Below are 17,301 nucleotides of genomic sequence, written 5' to 3'. Positions count from 1 at the left end.
GTGCCAATGTCTGCCACTGCAATGGGCTCAAGGTGCAGCCCTCGGAGCTCAGCCTCCCCTGCTGCAGCTCAGCCAGGGCTCCTGAAACACAGCCTCCCATGTTCCCCAAAACTTTTATTTTTACATCAACCAAGCACGCAGGCAAAGGCAGGTCAGCACTGCCTCAGCCATAGGGGCCCATAGACCCACTCACGAAGAGATGCCATCACCCAGGGCTGGTCCTTGGGGCTCGTGACCTAAGCTCCCTGGCGTGTGGGACTGGGCAGTGCCATGTTCCCTTTCGCTACACCAAGGGACAGCCCCGAGGGCTACGATCCAGTGCCCTGGCAGGCTGCAGCCTGGCTGTGCGTGCAGAGCGGTTAAAGGCAGCACCAGGGAAAAGCAGAGGTAGTTTCCCAGCTCGGCACAACAGGTCTAACAGGGAGCTCATTTGCACCACCGACAGGCCCCTGGCAAAGCCAGGGAGGAGAACCAGGTGCCAAGGGTGGTGCTCCCCTTAAGGCTGAGTCTGGGAGCTGCCGGCTCTCCCTTGGGGGTGCCAGCATGCACCCACACACTGGTGTGCAAGGTCAGTGCTGCTCTGGGGCCATGCTAGGGAGAGCCCCAGAGCTGTGCTTCCAGCACCATCCCCACATGGGGAAAGGCACCGTCGGTGAGTGTAAAAGCACCATCCGTGGCTTTCATGCAGGGTCCCCTCTCCTCCTGCTAGCACCAGGCCAAGGCAAGGGATGCTGTGAAGCAGCAGGACAGGCACTGTACAGGCACTGTGAGGCAGGGATGGGTTAACGGAGGGGGAGGAGGTGCCCAAACCATGGAACCACAGGCCCTGACACTGCTCAAGCTGGGTGTTGGGCCCTCAAGAGTCTCCCACTGTGTCCTGAGTAAAACCAAAGAGGTGCAGGATTAGGCCCTGCTGGGGACCAGAGGGCTCCGATGAGGGTGCTGGCGCAGGAGGCAGAGTCCATCCTGCCCTTGTGGCCCCAGGCATGTGCAGCAACAGCCGGGCATGGCCAGTGGCTCAGAGGAAGATGGGCTGCTCCTGCCCAGTCAGTAAGCGGTACGTGGAGGCCGGCATGGTCTTGATGTGGACCTAGGCAGAGACGCACAGATCAGGTGGGAGATGCCAAAGGGCTGGAGGGTGCTGGTGCAAAACTGAGCCCAGCCTGCTCTGTGTGCAGCTACAGCTGCCCCACAGCATGGGGGCCCTGGCCATCACCCAGCCCGGGACAGCTCACCTCACTGACCGCCTGTGTAAGGATCTGGATGATCTTCTCATGGGGTGTTGCCACCACACTCTGCCCATTGATCTCAATGATGCGGTGCCCCACACGGATGCCACCTCTCTCTGCAATGCCCCCACGCATCAGGCTACAGATCTGTGGAGGAGGGAGCGCTGGTAAGATCAGAGCTGTGCCCACAGCCCAGGGCCTGGCAAGAGCTCTGGACTTGGGTGCTGTCTCCTCCAGCCCATGGGCGTGCAATGAGGGCAGGGATATCCCTTTGCCTTGCTGCCACCGGAGTGATGTGTTCAGCTGTAGGGCAAGGGCAGCCTGCAGGCTTTTGTTCTCCCGGCTGACGGAGGGCTCAGCTCCCCCCATCAAGCCTGGGCTGCAGAGCCAGAGCTTCTCCCTGGGGTGGCAGCTCCTGCATCCCTGTGGGGTGACCGTGTCTCCAGTGCTGTTGGGACCATCGGTCGGTGCACGATGCAGCCGTGCCACTCCCTCCACCGACCCCATCAACTCTTGCTGGTCCTGGAAATGCTCCTCTGCCTTTCCAATGCAGCCACTGTGGAGCCCAGAGCAGGGAGTAGCTGGGGCACAGGATAGCAACAAATGTCACTAAGGTCATGCCAAGAAAGTCAGGAAGAAACCACCACTCCAAAAGCAAACAGCACCAGGAGCACCAAGGAGATGGATCCAACCGCCAGTGCTGCAGGAGAGCTACGAAGAGCCTTTTGCTGTGGCACAGCAGAGCCCTGTGAAACCTCAGCCCTGGCAGGCACAAGGAGCACTGGAGCTGTGTGCTTGTCCATGCGGACACAGCCAGAACCATGGCAGATGGGCAGTGGAAGCCCTCAGCTGACCCCAGCCTGGCTCCGCTCCCATCCCCGCAGGCACTCACCACGCCATTCTCAACACAGAAGCCCAGCTGGTACTTGGAGTCAGGGCGCCGGATGACAGCCGTGGTGACAGGGGGACAGTGCACGATGTTCAGCATCACCTCTGTCTGGTGCTTCAGCTCCTGGAGGATGGGATGGGGCTTTGTTAGACTTTGGAGAGCTATTCGGCATGATTGAGAGGGGCGACGCAGCCATGTTGCTCATAGGAAGACTGAGGATTAGCAACCTGTTCTCAGTGGGGAAACTGAGGCACACACAGGGATACTGCCGTGCTCAAATTCAGGGAGAAGAACTTATAAATCCAGTCCAAGATATCCCACTCTGCCCCTGAGGCCACACTGTCCTTGCTTTCAGTTCCTTCCTGCCCAGGAGGTAGGAGATGCAACAGGTTACCTACAGGACAGGTGCCTGCCTTCTCACCCACCCTCCTCCTCAGGCAGGGCCCTGCCTGCACACTGCCATAGCAAGTTTAGTCCCCGTCTTTGTGCCTGCCTTGTCACATCCCTTCTTCCCAAGCACGCAGACTGTTGCAGACAACAGGGTGGGTATGGCCCCCACGGTCCTGCCCCCTCTGCCCCCACAGCCTCCTATTACCCAGCCGTCCCCAAGCCGGGAGCATCGCGGGGGATGCCGGCATTACAGACACTCCCAGATGCACTCAGGCTGGTCCCCGTCTCTGGCAGCACTTGCCCTCCTGCCAGGGTGGAGGCAGGAGACCACCCCACGTGCAGCCCCGGCTCACCCGGATGATGCTCTGGCAGGTGGTGAGGGGCAGCCCCACCAGGCTCGTCCTGTTGACGGACATGAGGCGGTCTCCAATGCTCAGCTCACCCGACCTCTCCGCAGGGCCCCCGTGCATCAGGTTGGCAATGACCACTGTGGGTAGGATGGAGCCCCAGCCCGACTCCACAATGGCGATGCCCAGGATCTCCCCCTTCTGCTTCCGGATACAGACCTGTGAGGGGGACACAGATAGGTTACGGTCACCAGAGTCGTGGGGCACGTGTGCCAGCTCCAGCACAGATGTCCTGGGCTCAGAGCCAGCTGGGATGGGGCCCAATTTTTGTAGAGAGAACCTCAGCTGCTCTGGGAGCCATGGAGGGGATGACACAGAGGTGCCAGTGGGTACCCCACACTATCCCCACCCCTCCAAAGCAGCTCTTACATCCTTGCAGTTCTCCTGCCGGGAGAAGTGGGTCAGCTCTGCATTGTATTGCTCCTGGTCCTCGAGGGCACGGCTGTACTGGCGAGGGCTCAGCTCGCTCGGATCAATGCTGTTGGCCTCCAGGAAGCGCTGGTAGGCCACACCGAAGGCCTGCCCAATGGCCTGAGCGATGATCTGGGCCTGGGGAAAGAGAATGGTTGTTCGTGCCCATGGTTCAGGGCTTACTGTCTCATGGCCAAACTGGATCCAAGAGCTGTCAGCGCCCTGCAATGCCCAGAACAGGCACTGTGCCCTGGGAGCTCCAGAGCATCCTAGCTCCTTCCCTACCTGAATCGACCCCTTTATGGTTCCAATCCTCCCCCCTTTTCTCGCTAGACCCCTCTATGTGGCAGAGGTGCTCAGGCTGGGCTCCTTCCCCCTCTATGTGCTCATCAGGAGCCCCCACCATGGAGACCCAGAGCACCCAGTCATTACAGCGAGACAGGGACCAGGACCCCAATGCCACCCTGCCCTCCCAAGGGACTCGCATGTTGCCTCACATCGGCCGAGTGGAAGACGTGGCAGATCATCTTGTAGAGCCGCTTCTCCTCTGCCACCTCTGACCGCCGAGGCAGTTTCCGGCGTGCCATGAGCACCACGAGGGAGCCGATGTCGGCAATGTAGGAGATGGTCTGGAGGGAGTGATCCATCATGGCCTCCTGGCAAGGGGGACACGGACATAGCCATTCAGCCCCATGGCAGCCTGCAAGCTAGCCAGGCACCGCCACAAGCATGAAGGGTTTGGGTTGAAATGCCACTGTGCCAGGATGCAGTTCAAATACCTGGCACATGCTGGGCAGAAACCATGTCTATGCTAAAAGATACAAACAGCTCCTTCAATCAAGGACTCATCTGTGTCTCTGGGTGCTGCTGGGGCACAAGACAGCTCTTCCCTCTTACTATAAAGCAGAAACTAATCCTGAGGCAAAGAGCTACAGAAATTTCAAGCCTAGGTTCCCTGGAGCTTGGTCTGGGAACCCAGCAGCTCCCATGAAGTGCAGTTTGCATGAGAAGCCTCATGCAGCCATGCAGAGAGCAGAGGGATGCGTCTGCATGGGACGGCTGCAGAATGACAGGTCTCCTCCCAGTCGCATGTCCTCACCCATAGGCCATCCTTGGGCACGACACCACTGGCGTGGGTGCAAAGCAGAGATCCCAAGGCCAAACAGGAAGGTTTCAACAGCCCCAAAGCCATGCGGGTACTCCCATTCCCTGCTCACCTGTGTGTCAGCTGTGAGCACCTTAATCCTCTGTGTGGAGACAAACAGATCCACCTCCGTCATGGGCTGGGACTCCCCCTCCGGTGCCTGCAGAATGAAGTGCCCAGAAGAGGTCACTGCTACTGCCAGGACTCCTCTGGGTCCCTGCCCCACAGCCAGGAGGTGTCCCTGGGCAGGTCCTGAGCACTGCCCCACACCCATGAGGGGCCAGGCTGTTGGCAGTCATACCCCCCTACCCTCCTGCACCTTGATCCTGTCCACCGCCTCCTGGGCCTGTGCCATGCGGACTCTGGTTGGGGGGTTCCTCTCCGAGACCAGCTGTGTGGAGCCCAGGTACTTTGCCCCAAAAATCACACCGTCCAGCAGATCCTCTGGGTCGCAAGGGCCTGGAACTGAGGCATCGGGAGGGACTAAGCAGGGGCTGGCCCCCCTGCCTCTCAAAACTGGGATAGCAACTCCTACTGCCCATTAGCTGCATTCCTACACATGACAAAGCAGCTCAGCACTTGGGAGATGGGCTCCTGGCATCACCGGGGGACCACCTCTGAAGCCAGGGCTGCTTCCCCCTTCCCTCAGGCACACCCTGGCATCCCTCTTTCTCCCTTCCCAAGCCTGAGCATCCTCCCTCCCCGATCCCCGAAGCACCCCCATTTGCTCAGCGAAGGGTGAGCTGGGATCGAATGAGCCACACAGAGTCTGCAGCCACATTCCCAACCTGCGTGGGCACAGAGCAGGGTGGTCCCTCCCCGGATAGGACCCCTGGCCACCTCGCATTCGGTGTCAGAGCAGGAGGCGGTGGGTCAGGACTTCTGGGTGCTTTTTGCTGCTCGAGCATAGAGGCAACTCACCCTCTTTGAAGGCCGGGCAAGAGGATGGGGGGTCCCTGTTCTGCAAAGCAATGAGAGAGCAGGTGAGGCTCTGGTTGGGATCCCTGGGATTCAGCCTGCCTGCCCCATGGCCAGGCTGCCCCTGGAGCACCAGGACAGCAAGGGGCACAGTGTCCTGAGGCTGGGGTCCCGGGGCTCAGGGGGTGCGCAGGGTCCTGGGGCTGGGGGGCTGTTTGGACCCACCAGCCTCTTCCCCGGGGCATGCACAGATCAGTGCAAGTATCTCCCCACATTCAGGGCAGCAGGAGCCAAACCCAGTACCGAGGGTCTTGCCTGGGCACCCCAGCAGTATGAGGCCCTGTAAGACCTGAGGAAAAGACATCCCTGGCTCCCCTCTGCTCCCAACCAAAACCCCACGAGGGAGCAGAGCCAAGGGGCACGTCCTGGCTCGCTGCCACACCACCGTAGCCCGTGCGCGATGCACTCACGATCACGCCGCCTTGGGGTGGCTGCTCTGCCTCCGGGGCTGGAGTGGGAGGCAAGGCCACCCAGGCTGGCTCTGGGGAACCGTCCTGATTGCCCTCGCAGGCGGAGTCAACCTCGCAGAGCCCCTCTCCATAATACCAGCTGCCAGAATGTTCTTCCTCTGAGCTCTCCGGCCTCCCCAGCCCTTCAGGCTTCTCCACAGCAGCCAGTTCTTCCTGAGCCTGCAGCATCTCCAAGTTGGTCCCGGCCAGGACATCGGAGCGAGCCAAGGGTGTCTCGGTACTGTTCTCGGGCAGCCCCCCTTCGTAGCACAGGAGGCTCAGCAAGTCCTCCCGGTCGGCCTCAGCAAAGAGCAGGCCGTGGCAGGGCCGGGAGCAGGCCGAGTGCTGGGCGCAGCAGGGCCGTGTCTCCAGGCCCCGGCCCATGGCCACGTGCAGTGGGCAGGGCCGGCACTTGCCCTGACACTCTCCGTAGCTCTGCCGGGCCTGCTCACCCACCAGAGTGGCTGTGCCAGCACGTGAGGAGAGCGGTGGGCCCCGCTCCGAGGCTGGTGAGTGGTCACAGAGGTTGGGGTCGAGGGTCTCGAGCTGGGCCAGCAGGCCCTGGATCTCCGAGGGTTCGTCCTCTGGATCCTCGGCCCACTTGGCCCTGCCCAGGTGGGCGCCAGCCTCGGGGGCCTCGTCCAGCTCCATGCCTGCCGGGTCACCACTGCTGGGGGCTCGGGGGTGTCCTCCGTCCCGAGGGGTGCTCCTGGTGCTGGGTTTCCAGCCAGCAGAGCCCTGTGGCTCCACGGTCACCGCCTCCTCTTCAACCTCTCTTCCCAAGTCCTGGCAAAGCTCCGTTTGTCCGCCCCCGCCGCCTCCGAGGTCCGAGGCTGGAGCAGGCCCCAAGCTGGGTCCCGGTCCCCTCCGCTGACCCTCGGGGACGGGCAGCTCCTGTCCGGAACCACAGCCGGGGAGCAGGGCGACGAAGGGGGATCCCTCCGGCCGCCCATCACCGGCACGGAGCTCCGGGGCGCCGGGTCGCACTGCAGGCCCTTCCTCCGTGTCCATGGCCGGCGGCTCCGGGGCCTCGTCGCTGCCTAGAGAGGGGGCGGAGAGCGCAGCCGCCTGGAAATCCATGCTGCTCTCCATGGCGTCGCTCCGGCCGCAGCACCGGGGTGGGGGGGCCGCCCTGGGCGGGGGAGAACGGCTCGGGGGGCTACAGAGGCGGGAGGGGGGTCAAAGGGGCTGGGGGGGGGGGGGGGGGGGCCAGGGCCAATCCTGCCGGGGCCAGGGCCGAGCCGTGCAGACTCGCTCGCTGCCGGTACCGCCACCGGCCCGGCGAAGGGAAGGGACGGCCCCGCCGCCGCCGCTTCCGGCCGCCGCCGCGCATGCGCGGCCCGGCCCTTCCCGGCGTGCCCCGCGGCGCCCCAGCATGGCGGCCCGGGTACTGCTGCGGGCGGTATGGGGGGCATTGCCCGGCCCGGCCCGCGGCTACGCCAAGAAGCCGGGTGAGCCTCGTCCCGCTGCCCCGGCTCCCGCCGGTGGCCCCGGGCCCGGCCCGTGCCCCTCACCCCGCGCCCTCGGCCCTGTGTGATCCCCCCGCGTCCCGTTCCCGCGCCTCCCCCCCCCCCCCGGGCTCTCCCCAGTGGCAGCCTTGTACCCTCCTCTCGGGACCTCGCCCCGTGGCTCCCCCGTCCCCTGTCCTGCGTCCCCCGTCCCCTGCCCCAGCTCCTTTCCTTGCCCCCTCCTCGTTCCCGCCGCCCGCCGTAGGCCCCGGCCCCTGCTCTGCCTGAGCCCCTGTCCTGCCCCTGCCTTGACCCTGCCCTCGTCCCACAGCAATGAAGTCCAAGGGCAAGAACGTGCCGAAGGAGGGGCTGAAGGGGCCAGAGGTGTGCACGGACCCCACCATGCTCGCCACCTACGCCATGGGCGTCAATTACTTCAAGGAGGGCCCGGAGGTGGCCCTGAAGCCTGACTCCGAGTACCCCGACTGGTAGGTGGTGGCCGGCTCCCCTTGCTGTGTGGAGAGGGGGGTCCCTCCTGGGGAGCCTGTCCCTGCAGAGGTGTCACCCCGGAGGCACAGACGAGCGTAGGAGAGACAGGGAACTGTTACAGGAGGAGGAAAACTGCCACTCTGCAGCCCAGAGGCCTTGTCCGAGGGCTGGGGAGGAGAGCGGGCTGCGCTGTGGATGTGGCGGGGAGGGATCTGTACGTCCTGGTCACGCACTTCCATCACTCCGTCCTGTGCTTGTCCTTTTGCCCTCCCTGCCGCAGCCTCACACCCCCTGCATTCGCCTCCAGGCTCTTTAAGATCCACCTTGGGCCCCCCAAGAAGCTGGAGGAGCTGGACCCCGACTCGATCGAGTATTGGAGGCGCCTGCGGAAGTATAACACGTGGCACCGCAACAGGCTGAAGAAGGGCAAGAAGCTGTAGGCGCTGCAGAGCTCGAGGCGCAGGAGCTGCCCTGAGTGCCAGTGTGGGTGGTGCTGGGACCAGCTCCTGCTTTCGGTCTCTTCTTCTTGCTGTAAACAAGTAATAAATCGCTGGTGAGGCTGATACCTGTTATGGAGGCTGTGGCAAACTCAGGCCCTCAGCAAGCTCAGTGTGGGTCCCCCCTCACACTGGGGCTGGTGAGGGGTTGAGGCAACACAGGCTGCAATTTCTTGCTGTATTTACTAAAACAGAAGCTCAATTTTTTGCTCATAGAGGGAGCCTACACTGCCAAATGGGTCCTGCTCCCTGCTCTGTCACCTGCAGGGGAGGTATAGTGGGTTTGGGGTGGGGAATGACTCCACTGGTGTCGCTGCATCCCCTGCAGGGGGGTTTTGGGGGCTGAGCAGAGTGTGCTCTTGGGGGGGCGGGAGGACAGGGGCCAGGCTCTGGCGGTGCTGCGGGGCAGCGGGCGAGGTGAGGGGGGACACAGCAGCCTCTCACAGTGCCACCACCACGCCGCACTCTTGCTTCTTCCTCTGGCACCAGCAGCTGCTGGGACGCCAGGGTCCCGGCATGGCTGGGCTGTGTGGTGAAGGCAGGGTCCTCCTCACAGCAACAAGGGCTTTGCTGCCCCGTCCCTGCATGTTCTTGTCTGGCTCCAGCCTGGCAGAGCCCAGCAGCTTCCCCTGGGCCTCAGTCCTGCCCGTGCGTTGGGCTTCCCTGTCTGAGAGGTGCCCCCATCACCTTGGTTTGTCTCCATCCCAGACTCGCTGCCTTGGAGCTCCTGCCTGGCCTTGAGTTGGGCTATGGGGACAAAGTACCTGCCCGTGAGGTCCTCCCACAGTGAGGAAGGAGCCGGAGGGAGGTAGGGGAGCCACTGCCCGGCCCAGCAGTGTCCCCACTGCCCCATGCCCTGTGGCAGGGGCTGGGGGCCATGCCTGGCTCCCCCGGGGGGCTGTGGGGTGGCTGGGTTGGCAGCTGCAGTGCCTGCGCGCCGCAGCACAGGAAGCGGAGGAGGAAAGCAGAAGTGTCGTGCTGCGGCTTGGGGGGGCTGGGGGAGATTTTAGGTTGAACCCTCGTTTCCTCTGCGTGGGGCTCAGTGCGCACCCTTGGAGCTGACAGGGCTCAGGCCGGGCCATATCCAGTGGTGAGTGCCCTGTCCCCACCATGCCCCTCCTGCAGCTTGCCCTCCCCTTGCCACCCCGCACCATGTCCAGCCCCCCCAAATCCAGCAGCAGGTGAACAAAGGGGGGACCCGAGTCCCTGCGCTTTGTCTCAGAGCCCCCCTGCTCGGGCGAGTGTCACCCGGCTGCCATGGACAGCTTGGTCCTGGGGACAAGCGCCGATCTGGGGTGGGTCGGTGGGGAGGGACCTGAGGGGAGGAGGAGGGAGCCCGTTTCTGGGTGCTGCCCCCATCCAGGGTGATTCATGCCACGCTCCCTTCGCTGCTGAAGCCTTTGCCAGGGTCAAGGACAGCTGAGGTGGGTTCCAGTCCCAGGACCCCCATGTACCCTCCCCTAACCCCCTCTGTGGGCTCCCTGTGGTGGCCCGGCAGGGCTCATGCTGGCTCCGGAGCCACCACCGAGAGGCCTGGTGTCAGTGAGGGGGCTGCTGCCATCCCACTGGGGTCTCTGCCAGAAGGAGAGAGGTCCCCGGACTCAGCCCTCCATGATGGGCCCCGTTCTCTGTGTCCCCCGAAGGGATGGGGAGGGTGACAGGGGCCATCCCCTCTTTCCAGTTCCTTGGACCCCATCCCGTGAAGGTCTCTGTCCTGACGCCAGACTAACGTGGCCCCGGGTCCTTGCCTGAGGCTGGGGGGGTGAGCGAGTTCCCCTGTGCTGCTGTTACGGCTCTTGATCTCCAGGCGCAGAGGGGGAACTTGTGGCATTCGTGGCTCGCTTCTGGTGGCCGGATCCAGCAGCGCTGTCCTGCCAGTTCCAAGCACCTCCCCGGGGAGGCTAAAACCCTCCCGGGATCCTGCTGGGAAGTGACCTGACGCTGGCAAGCTCATGCTGGTGCTCTCCCTCCCAAGCCACCCTGCACCCAGCCAGAGCAGCACCCTGTGGTGTCCGGTGGGGCACAGGCACCCTGTCACCCCATCACCCACTGACAGCTCGTCCCCTCCATGTCCCCAGGCAGGTGGTGGCGGGGCTGGGACAGGATGGGGGACTGGAACATGCCCATCAGCTCGCTGGGCGAGGAGGTGGTGGCCCGGCTCTGTGAGCTCCTGGATAATGCTGGCCGGGGCTGGCGCAAGCTGGCCGAGGTGGCCGGGGTGGAGAAACGCTTCAAGTGCAGGTAGGGGTGGGGGGGCATCTCCAGGGGTCTGTCCCCGATGGGGTCACAAAATGCACATGGGCACAGCCCTGCCACGGGCTGAGCGAGGGGCACGCAGGTCCCCAGCCACCCCATCGTGGCCGCAGCCTGGGCTGGGGGCACTGCCGAGTCCCCTGGCAGGGGTCCCCTTCCTCCATGGGAGGGGGGTGGGCTGCAGCGCTGAGTGCTGGTGGGGGCCTCGCAGTGCGGAGGAGCTGGAGACATGCTCGCTGAAGGTGCTGGAGCCCCGCGGCAGCCCCACACAGTGCCTCCTGCAGCTGCTGGCTGAGCGCGACTGCACCCTCAAGTACTTGCTGGGCTGCCTGGAGAGGATGGGGCACACACAGGCCTGCCAGGTCCTCAGCAGTGCTGGTAGGGATGGACAGTGGGGTCCCACAGGGCCTGGAGAGGGGCACCGGGGGACGGGGGCTCAGCAGAAGGAAAGCACGGGGAGATGAGGGGCAGCTCTTTGTGCTGGTGGTCTTGCTCTGGATAGCGAGGCCCTGGTGAGGATGGGATGGATGCAGTAGGGGGAGATAGGATGGGATGTGGTGTGATGGGATGGGGCGGGTGGGCAACAGGGTGTGGTGGAACAGACTAATGGGACCGGATGGGATGGGATGGGACAGGACAGGATTAGACAGGTTGTGATGGGACAGGAAGGGATGGGATGAAACAGGGTGGGGTGGGATGGGACAGGGTATGATGGGACAAGATGGGATGGGATGGGTGGGATGGCAGTGAATGGGACAAGGTAGGATGAGATGGTTGGGGCAGGACAGAGGGGTGTGATGGGGCAGGGTGGGGTAGGATAGGGTGGGATGGGATGGGAGAGGACAGGCTATTGTGGATGGGGGTGGGACAAAGTATGATGGGAGAGGACAGGACGGGACTGGATGTTCTGGGATGGTGCAGGACAGGGGTCTCAGCCAGCCCAGGCCCGTCTCTCCTCTCCCGCAGTCCAGGACATGATCCGCATCACGGTGCAGCCGGAGTCGCAGGTGGTGGCGAAGGGGACACGAGTGTCCCTGACCTGCTGGGCGACCGGCCCGCCGGGGCTCGTGTACCAGTGGTTCTGTGGGAAGCGGGAGGTGAGGTCCCGCTGCGCCATGTCAAGCAGGGCCCCCAGGGCCTGTCCATGACGAGGGCACCCAGACGGGTGTGTGGGAGCCCCCGACTCCTTGGCCCCCTCCTGTCTCGTAGGTGCCCGGAGCCACGGCCCCGGAGCTGGTGATTGACACGGCCACCCCGCCGGGCCAGCCCGAGTGGTACATCTGCCGGGTGAACTGCGGGGCCACCTTTGCCTTCTCCAGGTGGGCCCATGTCCAAGTGGAGAAGAGCAGCAGCCCCAGCTCAGGTGGGCCCAGAGATCTGCGTCCCTGGGCTGGCACCCGTGGGGCACCACTCACCATCAGGATTGGGGTGGCTCCCGTAGGGCATCGCTTGCCACGTCGCTCCCCGGCTCAGCTGTGAGGGTCTCTGGGCTTGCTGGGGTGACGGTGCCCACGGAGGAGCCGAATGCCCTGTGTCTTCCTCGTGCCTGCTGGCTCATGCCACCCGTGGGTGCCAGGGCCTGCGGGTGAGGGAGCTGGGGCCCAGGAGCAGCTCTGCAGAGCCCTGCTGTGGCTGGGTGCCAGATTTTCCACCCCATCCCCTCCCCAGCCAGCGGTTACTGCCCGACCATGGCAGGGCTGCAGATCCTGCGGCAGCCGCGGCCGTGCTGCCTCGCTGAGGGGGACACACTGGCGCTGGAGTGCACAGCCATCGGCAACCCCCCGCCCCAGTATCAGTGGTTCAGGAACCGGCTCCCCGTGGAGGGTGCGCAGGCGCCCCAGCTCCAGGTATTATGGTGGGACCCCTTGTACGGCACGGCATGGCACGGCACGGCATGGCATGGCACAGCATGGCATGGCATGGCACAGCACGGCGCAGCACGGCACAACGCCCCAGCCACCCGCTCTGTCCTGCCGGCAGGTGAAGCTGGTGACGACGGCCGAGCGGGGCAGCTACTCCTGCCGTGTGTTCAACCTCTTCCACGAGATCTGGAGCCGGGAAGTGGACGTGGAGATCGGTGAGGGCCCTGGACAAACCTCCATGGCCCCCCCACCCCACATGGGGTGTTCTGGCTCTGCTCTGCCCCCCTGCCCAAAGCCCCCCTGTGGCTGTCCCACGGTTTTGGGGGGCTCCAGCCTGTGCTGGGAGATGCTGCTGCGCATGGGGCTCCCTGACTCCCCTCTTTGCCGCAGGCCCGCGGCTCTTCGCCTCTGGAGGCTCCTGGCAGGAGGGGGATGGAGGTAGGTGGGGGCAGAGCGGGCAGGTCCCCGCCGCTCTGCCCGCTGCGCTCCCCAGGCACTGTGGGGCCGTGGCACGGTGTTTCTCTCTTTCCAGGCTCCCCGGAGCGTGGCAGCCCCGGCCAGCTGTATGGTAAGAGCCTGCCCAGGAGGGGTTGGTGGCCCTGTGGGGTTGTGACCGTCTCCAGTGTCACCCCACGAGGCTCCGCTCGGCCAGGGTGCCCCATGGGGCACCCTGGTACTCGGGGACAGTGACACCAGCCACAACTGGGTGTCACCTCTGTGGGCTGAAGGTAGCAGGGACAGCAGGAGCGTCCCACGCTGTCCCCAGCGCCTCCTTCTCCCATCCCGGCAGCCACCGACAAAGTGGCCCTGCTGATCGGCAACATGCACTACCTGCACCACAAGCAGCTGAAGGCTCCCATGGTGGACGTGCACACCCTCAGCGCCCTCCTCCGCCAGCTCGACTTCAAGGTGGTCTCACTGCTGGACCTGCGCAAGGCGGAGATGCAGATGGCTGTCAATGAGTTCCTCCTCCTCCTCGACAAGGGCGTCTACGGTGCGGCAGCCCCTGCTGGGGCGGCTCCAGCCAGGGGGGGAACCAGCTGGTTTTGTGCTGGTGGGGTCTTGGGGGGTGGCTGGGCAAGAAGCGGGCACTGGCAGGTCAAGGGATGTCACCCACCCTCTGCCCCTCCCAGCAGGTTTGCTCTACTATGCCGGGCACGGCTATGAAAATTTTGGCAACAGCTTCATGGTGCCCATCGATGCGCCCAGCTCCTACACCTCAGCCCACTGCCTATGCGTGCAGCGTGTGCTGCAGAGCATGCAGCAGCGCCGCACCGGCCTCAACATCTTCCTGCTCGACATGTGCCGCAAGAGGTGACCTGGCCCTGGCCACCAGCCTGGGGACAAGCTGCCACACTGGGAGGTCCCGGCACAGGGGTGCCCGTGGGTGCTGGTTCCCAGGGGTGTGGGGTGGGGCATCCCCAGGGTCCCATCCAAACCCGTTGGCTTTGTCTGGATGCCCCAAAGCATCACTGCCCCAGTTGAGCCAGCAAATGTCATGATGGGTGGGCAGAGGGGCATGGGGCAGCCCCTGTGGTCTGGGGTGCCTTGGGGTGGGTTTTGACAGGGCGGCACATCCTGCCCCTGCCCAGCAGTGCTTCTCTCGCAGGAACCTCAACGACGACATCATCCCACAAGTTGGGGCGCTGCAGGTCACAGCCAACATCGTCTTCGGCTACGCCACGTGGGTCCCCTCTCCTCCACCTCCCGGCATGGGCAGCAGGGCTGAGTGTCCCTCCCTGGCTCAGAGCGGGGCCAGGGCTCAGTCCTGTTTGCACCTGCATCTTTCGCTCCACCATGTATTGGTGTCGCTCCCTCCGGTCGATGCTGGAGCTGGTGGGCGAGTGGCAGCTCGCAGTCCCTTACAGGGCAAGGAGATGCCCACAGCTCTGCTCTGCTTCAGGCAGCACCCAGGGGGATTAAGCCCTGAGGCTCCTCCAGAGCACAGGCATTTGGGCTGACAATGCTTTAAGCATGCAGGCTGCGGCTCCCACCTCTCCCCGGCACAGTGGCCGGATGGGTTGGTGGGAGTGGGTAGAGCTGTGGGTGCCCAGGTCTGGCTTCCCCGGGGCTGTTGTCCCAGTGGGACCTAGTTCCTGGGGGAGTGATGGAGCTCATGATGGAGCTGACCGCTGCCCCATCCCCACAGGTGCGCGGATGCCGAAGCCTACGAGCTGAGCCAGGGTGAGTTCTCCAATGGCATCTTTGTCACCTTCCTCAAGCGCTGGCTACTGGAGGATGAGAAGATCACAGTGCTGCTGGACAAGGTGGCCGAGGGTGAGTGGGGAGCAGCGGGAGACAGCAACACCCCGGTGGCCTCTGCTGATGCCCCCCCCCTTGCCCCCTGCAGACATGGGCACGCTGGAGATCACAAGGGGCCGGCAGGCACTGGAGCTCCGCAGCAACCTCTCAGAGAGACGAGCTTTGACGGACCCCATCCGCCCCCCGGGCCGGGATGAGTCCTCTGCCAGGAACCTGCAGTGGGCCAAGGCTCACGGTGAGAGTCGCGGGGCGGCCACCCCATCCAGCGCGGGGTGGGGGGACAGCGCCAAGTCACAGGGAGAGGTGGCGAGCAGCACCTGCTGGGTTTCTCCCAGCCTGGAGAAGAGAAACTGCCAGCACAGAGCCACCAGCCCAGTGGCAGGAGCGTCATGTCAGCATCCTCGCTCCAGGGTGACCCCAACAGTCACCTCACCTGTGGGTGCAGCTCCCACCCCGAGCACCTGCAGGTACCAGCCCTGCGCTCTCTGTCCCCTCCCCAGTCCTGCCAGAGAGCCGGCACCTCCGCTTTGACTGTGGCGTCACTGTCCAGCTGGGCTTCGCCGCCGAGTTCTCCAACATCATGATCATCTACACCCGTGTGGTGGCCACCCCTGAGGATATCGCCAAGTGTGAGGCCAAGCTCACCGACATACCCGAGGTGGGAGCGGGTTGCCGAAGCCCACGCCAGGGAGATACTGGGGAATAGGGTGGGGGCACCCATGGTGGTTTCCATGGCTGGATGCGTCCACGGCAGGAGCTGGACGTGGACCTCAAGTGCACCAACAAGGAGAGCCCAGAGGAGGTGGGCAGCCCACTGGCACCCACCTGGAGCCTCAGCTGTCCCTCCTGCTGCCTCTACAGCCGGCTCTGCGGCTTGCAGAAACTGCGGGTAAGAGCCTCACTGAGTGGGCGGTCGGTGCCAGGAGGACAGCACGGCTGCGGCCGTGGCCCAGGATGGGTGCTCACACTGCTGGTGCCCCCGCAGCAGGAGCTGGTGTTCACCGTCTGCCTGCAGTACCGCTACCGTGGCATGGACGACTTCGTGGAGGAGAGGCAGACGGTGAGCGTGGGGAAGCCGCTCATTGCCAAGCTCAACCTGCGGCTGGTGGCCTCCTCCTCCCCACCCGGCAGCCCCCTCTCTGCCTCTCCCCCTGGGAGCTGGGGGACAGCGGGGAGCTCCTGGGTCAACACCCCCGAGGAGAACCTGAGCCCAGAGGTCCCCGGCTCCCACACCCTGTAGAGGGACAGCGCGGCCCCCCCCCTTGTCACTGCAGTTCCCTGGGGCCACATCTGTCCTGCTGGGGGGCCAGAGGCTGGAGGGGACGGAGGTGACGTGCGTGGAGGCAGGCACCAGGAGGGCACGAGTCCCATCCTGGCCTGTGCCAGGGGGTGTGGGGCTCACTGTGCGGCTCGGCTGGGACCCCTAGTGCAGGGGACTGCAGCTCGGTGCTGCCCTGTGTACCGAGCACTGCCACCACGGGTACAGGCAGTGCCAGCCCCACGTCCCCTGGCATAGCACTGCCAGCCCCACGTCCCCTGGCATGGCAGTGCAGCCCCATATGCCGGGACAGCACCACCGCCACGTGCCAGGACACTGCCAGCCCCATGTCCCTGGGCAGTGCCAGACCCGTAAGCAGGGTACAGCCAGCCCCATGTCCCCTGGCATGGCAGTGCCAGTCCCATATCCCAAGTCAGTGCCAGCTCCACCTGCCAGGACACCCCCCTGGCAGCCCGGTGTGGGGCAGAGTGCCCAGACCCCACAGCTCAGCTGGTGTGATGCGTCACACCGGGGCTGGGTTGGGTTCGTTCAGGTCTAGGAGAAATAGAGAGAAATAAGCAGATTAGGGGGCAAATCCCTCAGGAGGCGATTAGAGGGGGTGGGAGCAGGAGGGCTCCTGCTCTGCCACGAGGGGCTGGGAGAACTCCTCGGTGCCCCCAGCACTCCCAGTCCTCCCAGTACAACCCAAGGTGCAGGACTGTGCCAGCCCTGTCTGGGCAGTGAGCAATTTCAGGATAGGATTGGGATCTAGGGGGGGAAAAAATGCCTTTTTGCTTGGATTGTTCCCAAATGTGGCCCCATGTGTCGGCGGCTGCAAATGGTGTGGGGCGTGCTCCACTGGGTCTCAACTGGGGAAAGCACCAATAAAGAAGGAAGGGCAGGCGGCTCGGAGCTCCTATGGCTTTCCTGCATTTAAATGACATTGTTTGGGCCAGAAATATTGCCTGTTTCTGCACTAGGGACAGTGCGGCACCAGGGCACACATGGGAGGGAAGGGGCACCCAACCCCTTCTGCAAGGGTACCCCAACATCCCCCGCCACAATGCCCTGGGGCGCACCAGTGCCACGCCATGCAAATTAGCTCATTTAAATAATTCCCCAACCCCAGCGACCCAGGGAGACGCATCCTCATCCCGGGACCTCTCCGCGCCCCGTCTTTTGGGTGGCGGTTGCAAGACTGGAGGGGAACCACCCTCGCCCCAATTAGGCTCCGATCAAACAGGTCGGGGGGTGCTGAGCCTCCCGCTCTCTGCGCCAGCCGGCTTTTGTTGGCGCTTGGGAGGCCGAGGGGTGCCCCGGGCTGGCGCCAGCCTC

General features: G+C 64.3%; 3 protein-coding genes across 3 annotated transcripts; 2 read left to right on the top strand and 1 right to left on the bottom strand.

Moving 5' to 3' along the window:
- Positions 1 to 96: 96 nt before the first annotated feature.
- Positions 97 to 7,208, bottom strand: APBA3 (amyloid beta precursor protein binding family A member 3). The gene is made up of 10 exons (XM_069790025.1): positions 5,859 to 7,208; positions 5,392 to 5,431; positions 4,790 to 4,935; positions 4,544 to 4,630; positions 3,824 to 3,982; positions 3,285 to 3,464; positions 2,862 to 3,074; positions 2,122 to 2,241; positions 1,236 to 1,376; positions 97 to 1,090 (listed from the first exon to the last, which is right to left on the bottom strand). The coding sequence occupies exons 1-10, from the start codon at positions 6,987 to 6,989 to the stop codon at positions 1,019 to 1,021; spliced, it is 2,289 nt and encodes a 762-aa protein (XP_069646126.1). The 5' UTR covers positions 6,990 to 7,208; the 3' UTR covers positions 97 to 1,018.
- A 12-nt stretch (positions 7,209 to 7,220) lies between these two features.
- On the top strand, positions 7,221 to 8,397 carry MRPL54 (mitochondrial ribosomal protein L54). Its single transcript, XM_069790042.1, has 3 exons — positions 7,221 to 7,348; positions 7,677 to 7,833; positions 8,142 to 8,397. The coding sequence occupies exons 1-3, from the start codon at positions 7,273 to 7,275 to the stop codon at positions 8,272 to 8,274; spliced, it is 366 nt and encodes a 121-aa protein (XP_069646143.1). The 5' UTR covers positions 7,221 to 7,272; the 3' UTR covers positions 8,275 to 8,397.
- Positions 8,398 to 10,068: 1,671 nt separating this feature from the next.
- Positions 10,069 to 16,909, top strand: LOC104317874 (mucosa-associated lymphoid tissue lymphoma translocation protein 1-like). Its single transcript, XM_069790026.1, has 16 exons — positions 10,069 to 10,572; positions 10,796 to 10,962; positions 11,551 to 11,681; positions 11,794 to 11,947; positions 12,253 to 12,431; positions 12,565 to 12,661; positions 12,837 to 12,884; positions 12,979 to 13,014; positions 13,237 to 13,440; positions 13,583 to 13,760; positions 14,056 to 14,130; positions 14,596 to 14,723; positions 14,797 to 14,943; positions 15,209 to 15,366; positions 15,463 to 15,597; positions 15,694 to 16,909. Exons 1-16 carry the CDS (start codon positions 10,400 to 10,402, stop codon positions 15,946 to 15,948), a joined length of 2,265 nt encoding a protein of 754 aa, XP_069646127.1. The 5' UTR covers positions 10,069 to 10,399; the 3' UTR covers positions 15,949 to 16,909.
- Positions 16,910 to 17,301: the final 392 nt, after the last annotated feature.

Source organism: Haliaeetus albicilla, chromosome 8 (assembly GCF_947461875.1).
Source record: "Haliaeetus albicilla chromosome 8, bHalAlb1.1, whole genome shotgun sequence".
Classification (NCBI taxonomy): Eukaryota; Metazoa; Chordata; class Aves; order Accipitriformes; family Accipitridae; genus Haliaeetus; species Haliaeetus albicilla.
This window is presented reverse-complemented; position numbering and strand designations above follow the sequence as displayed.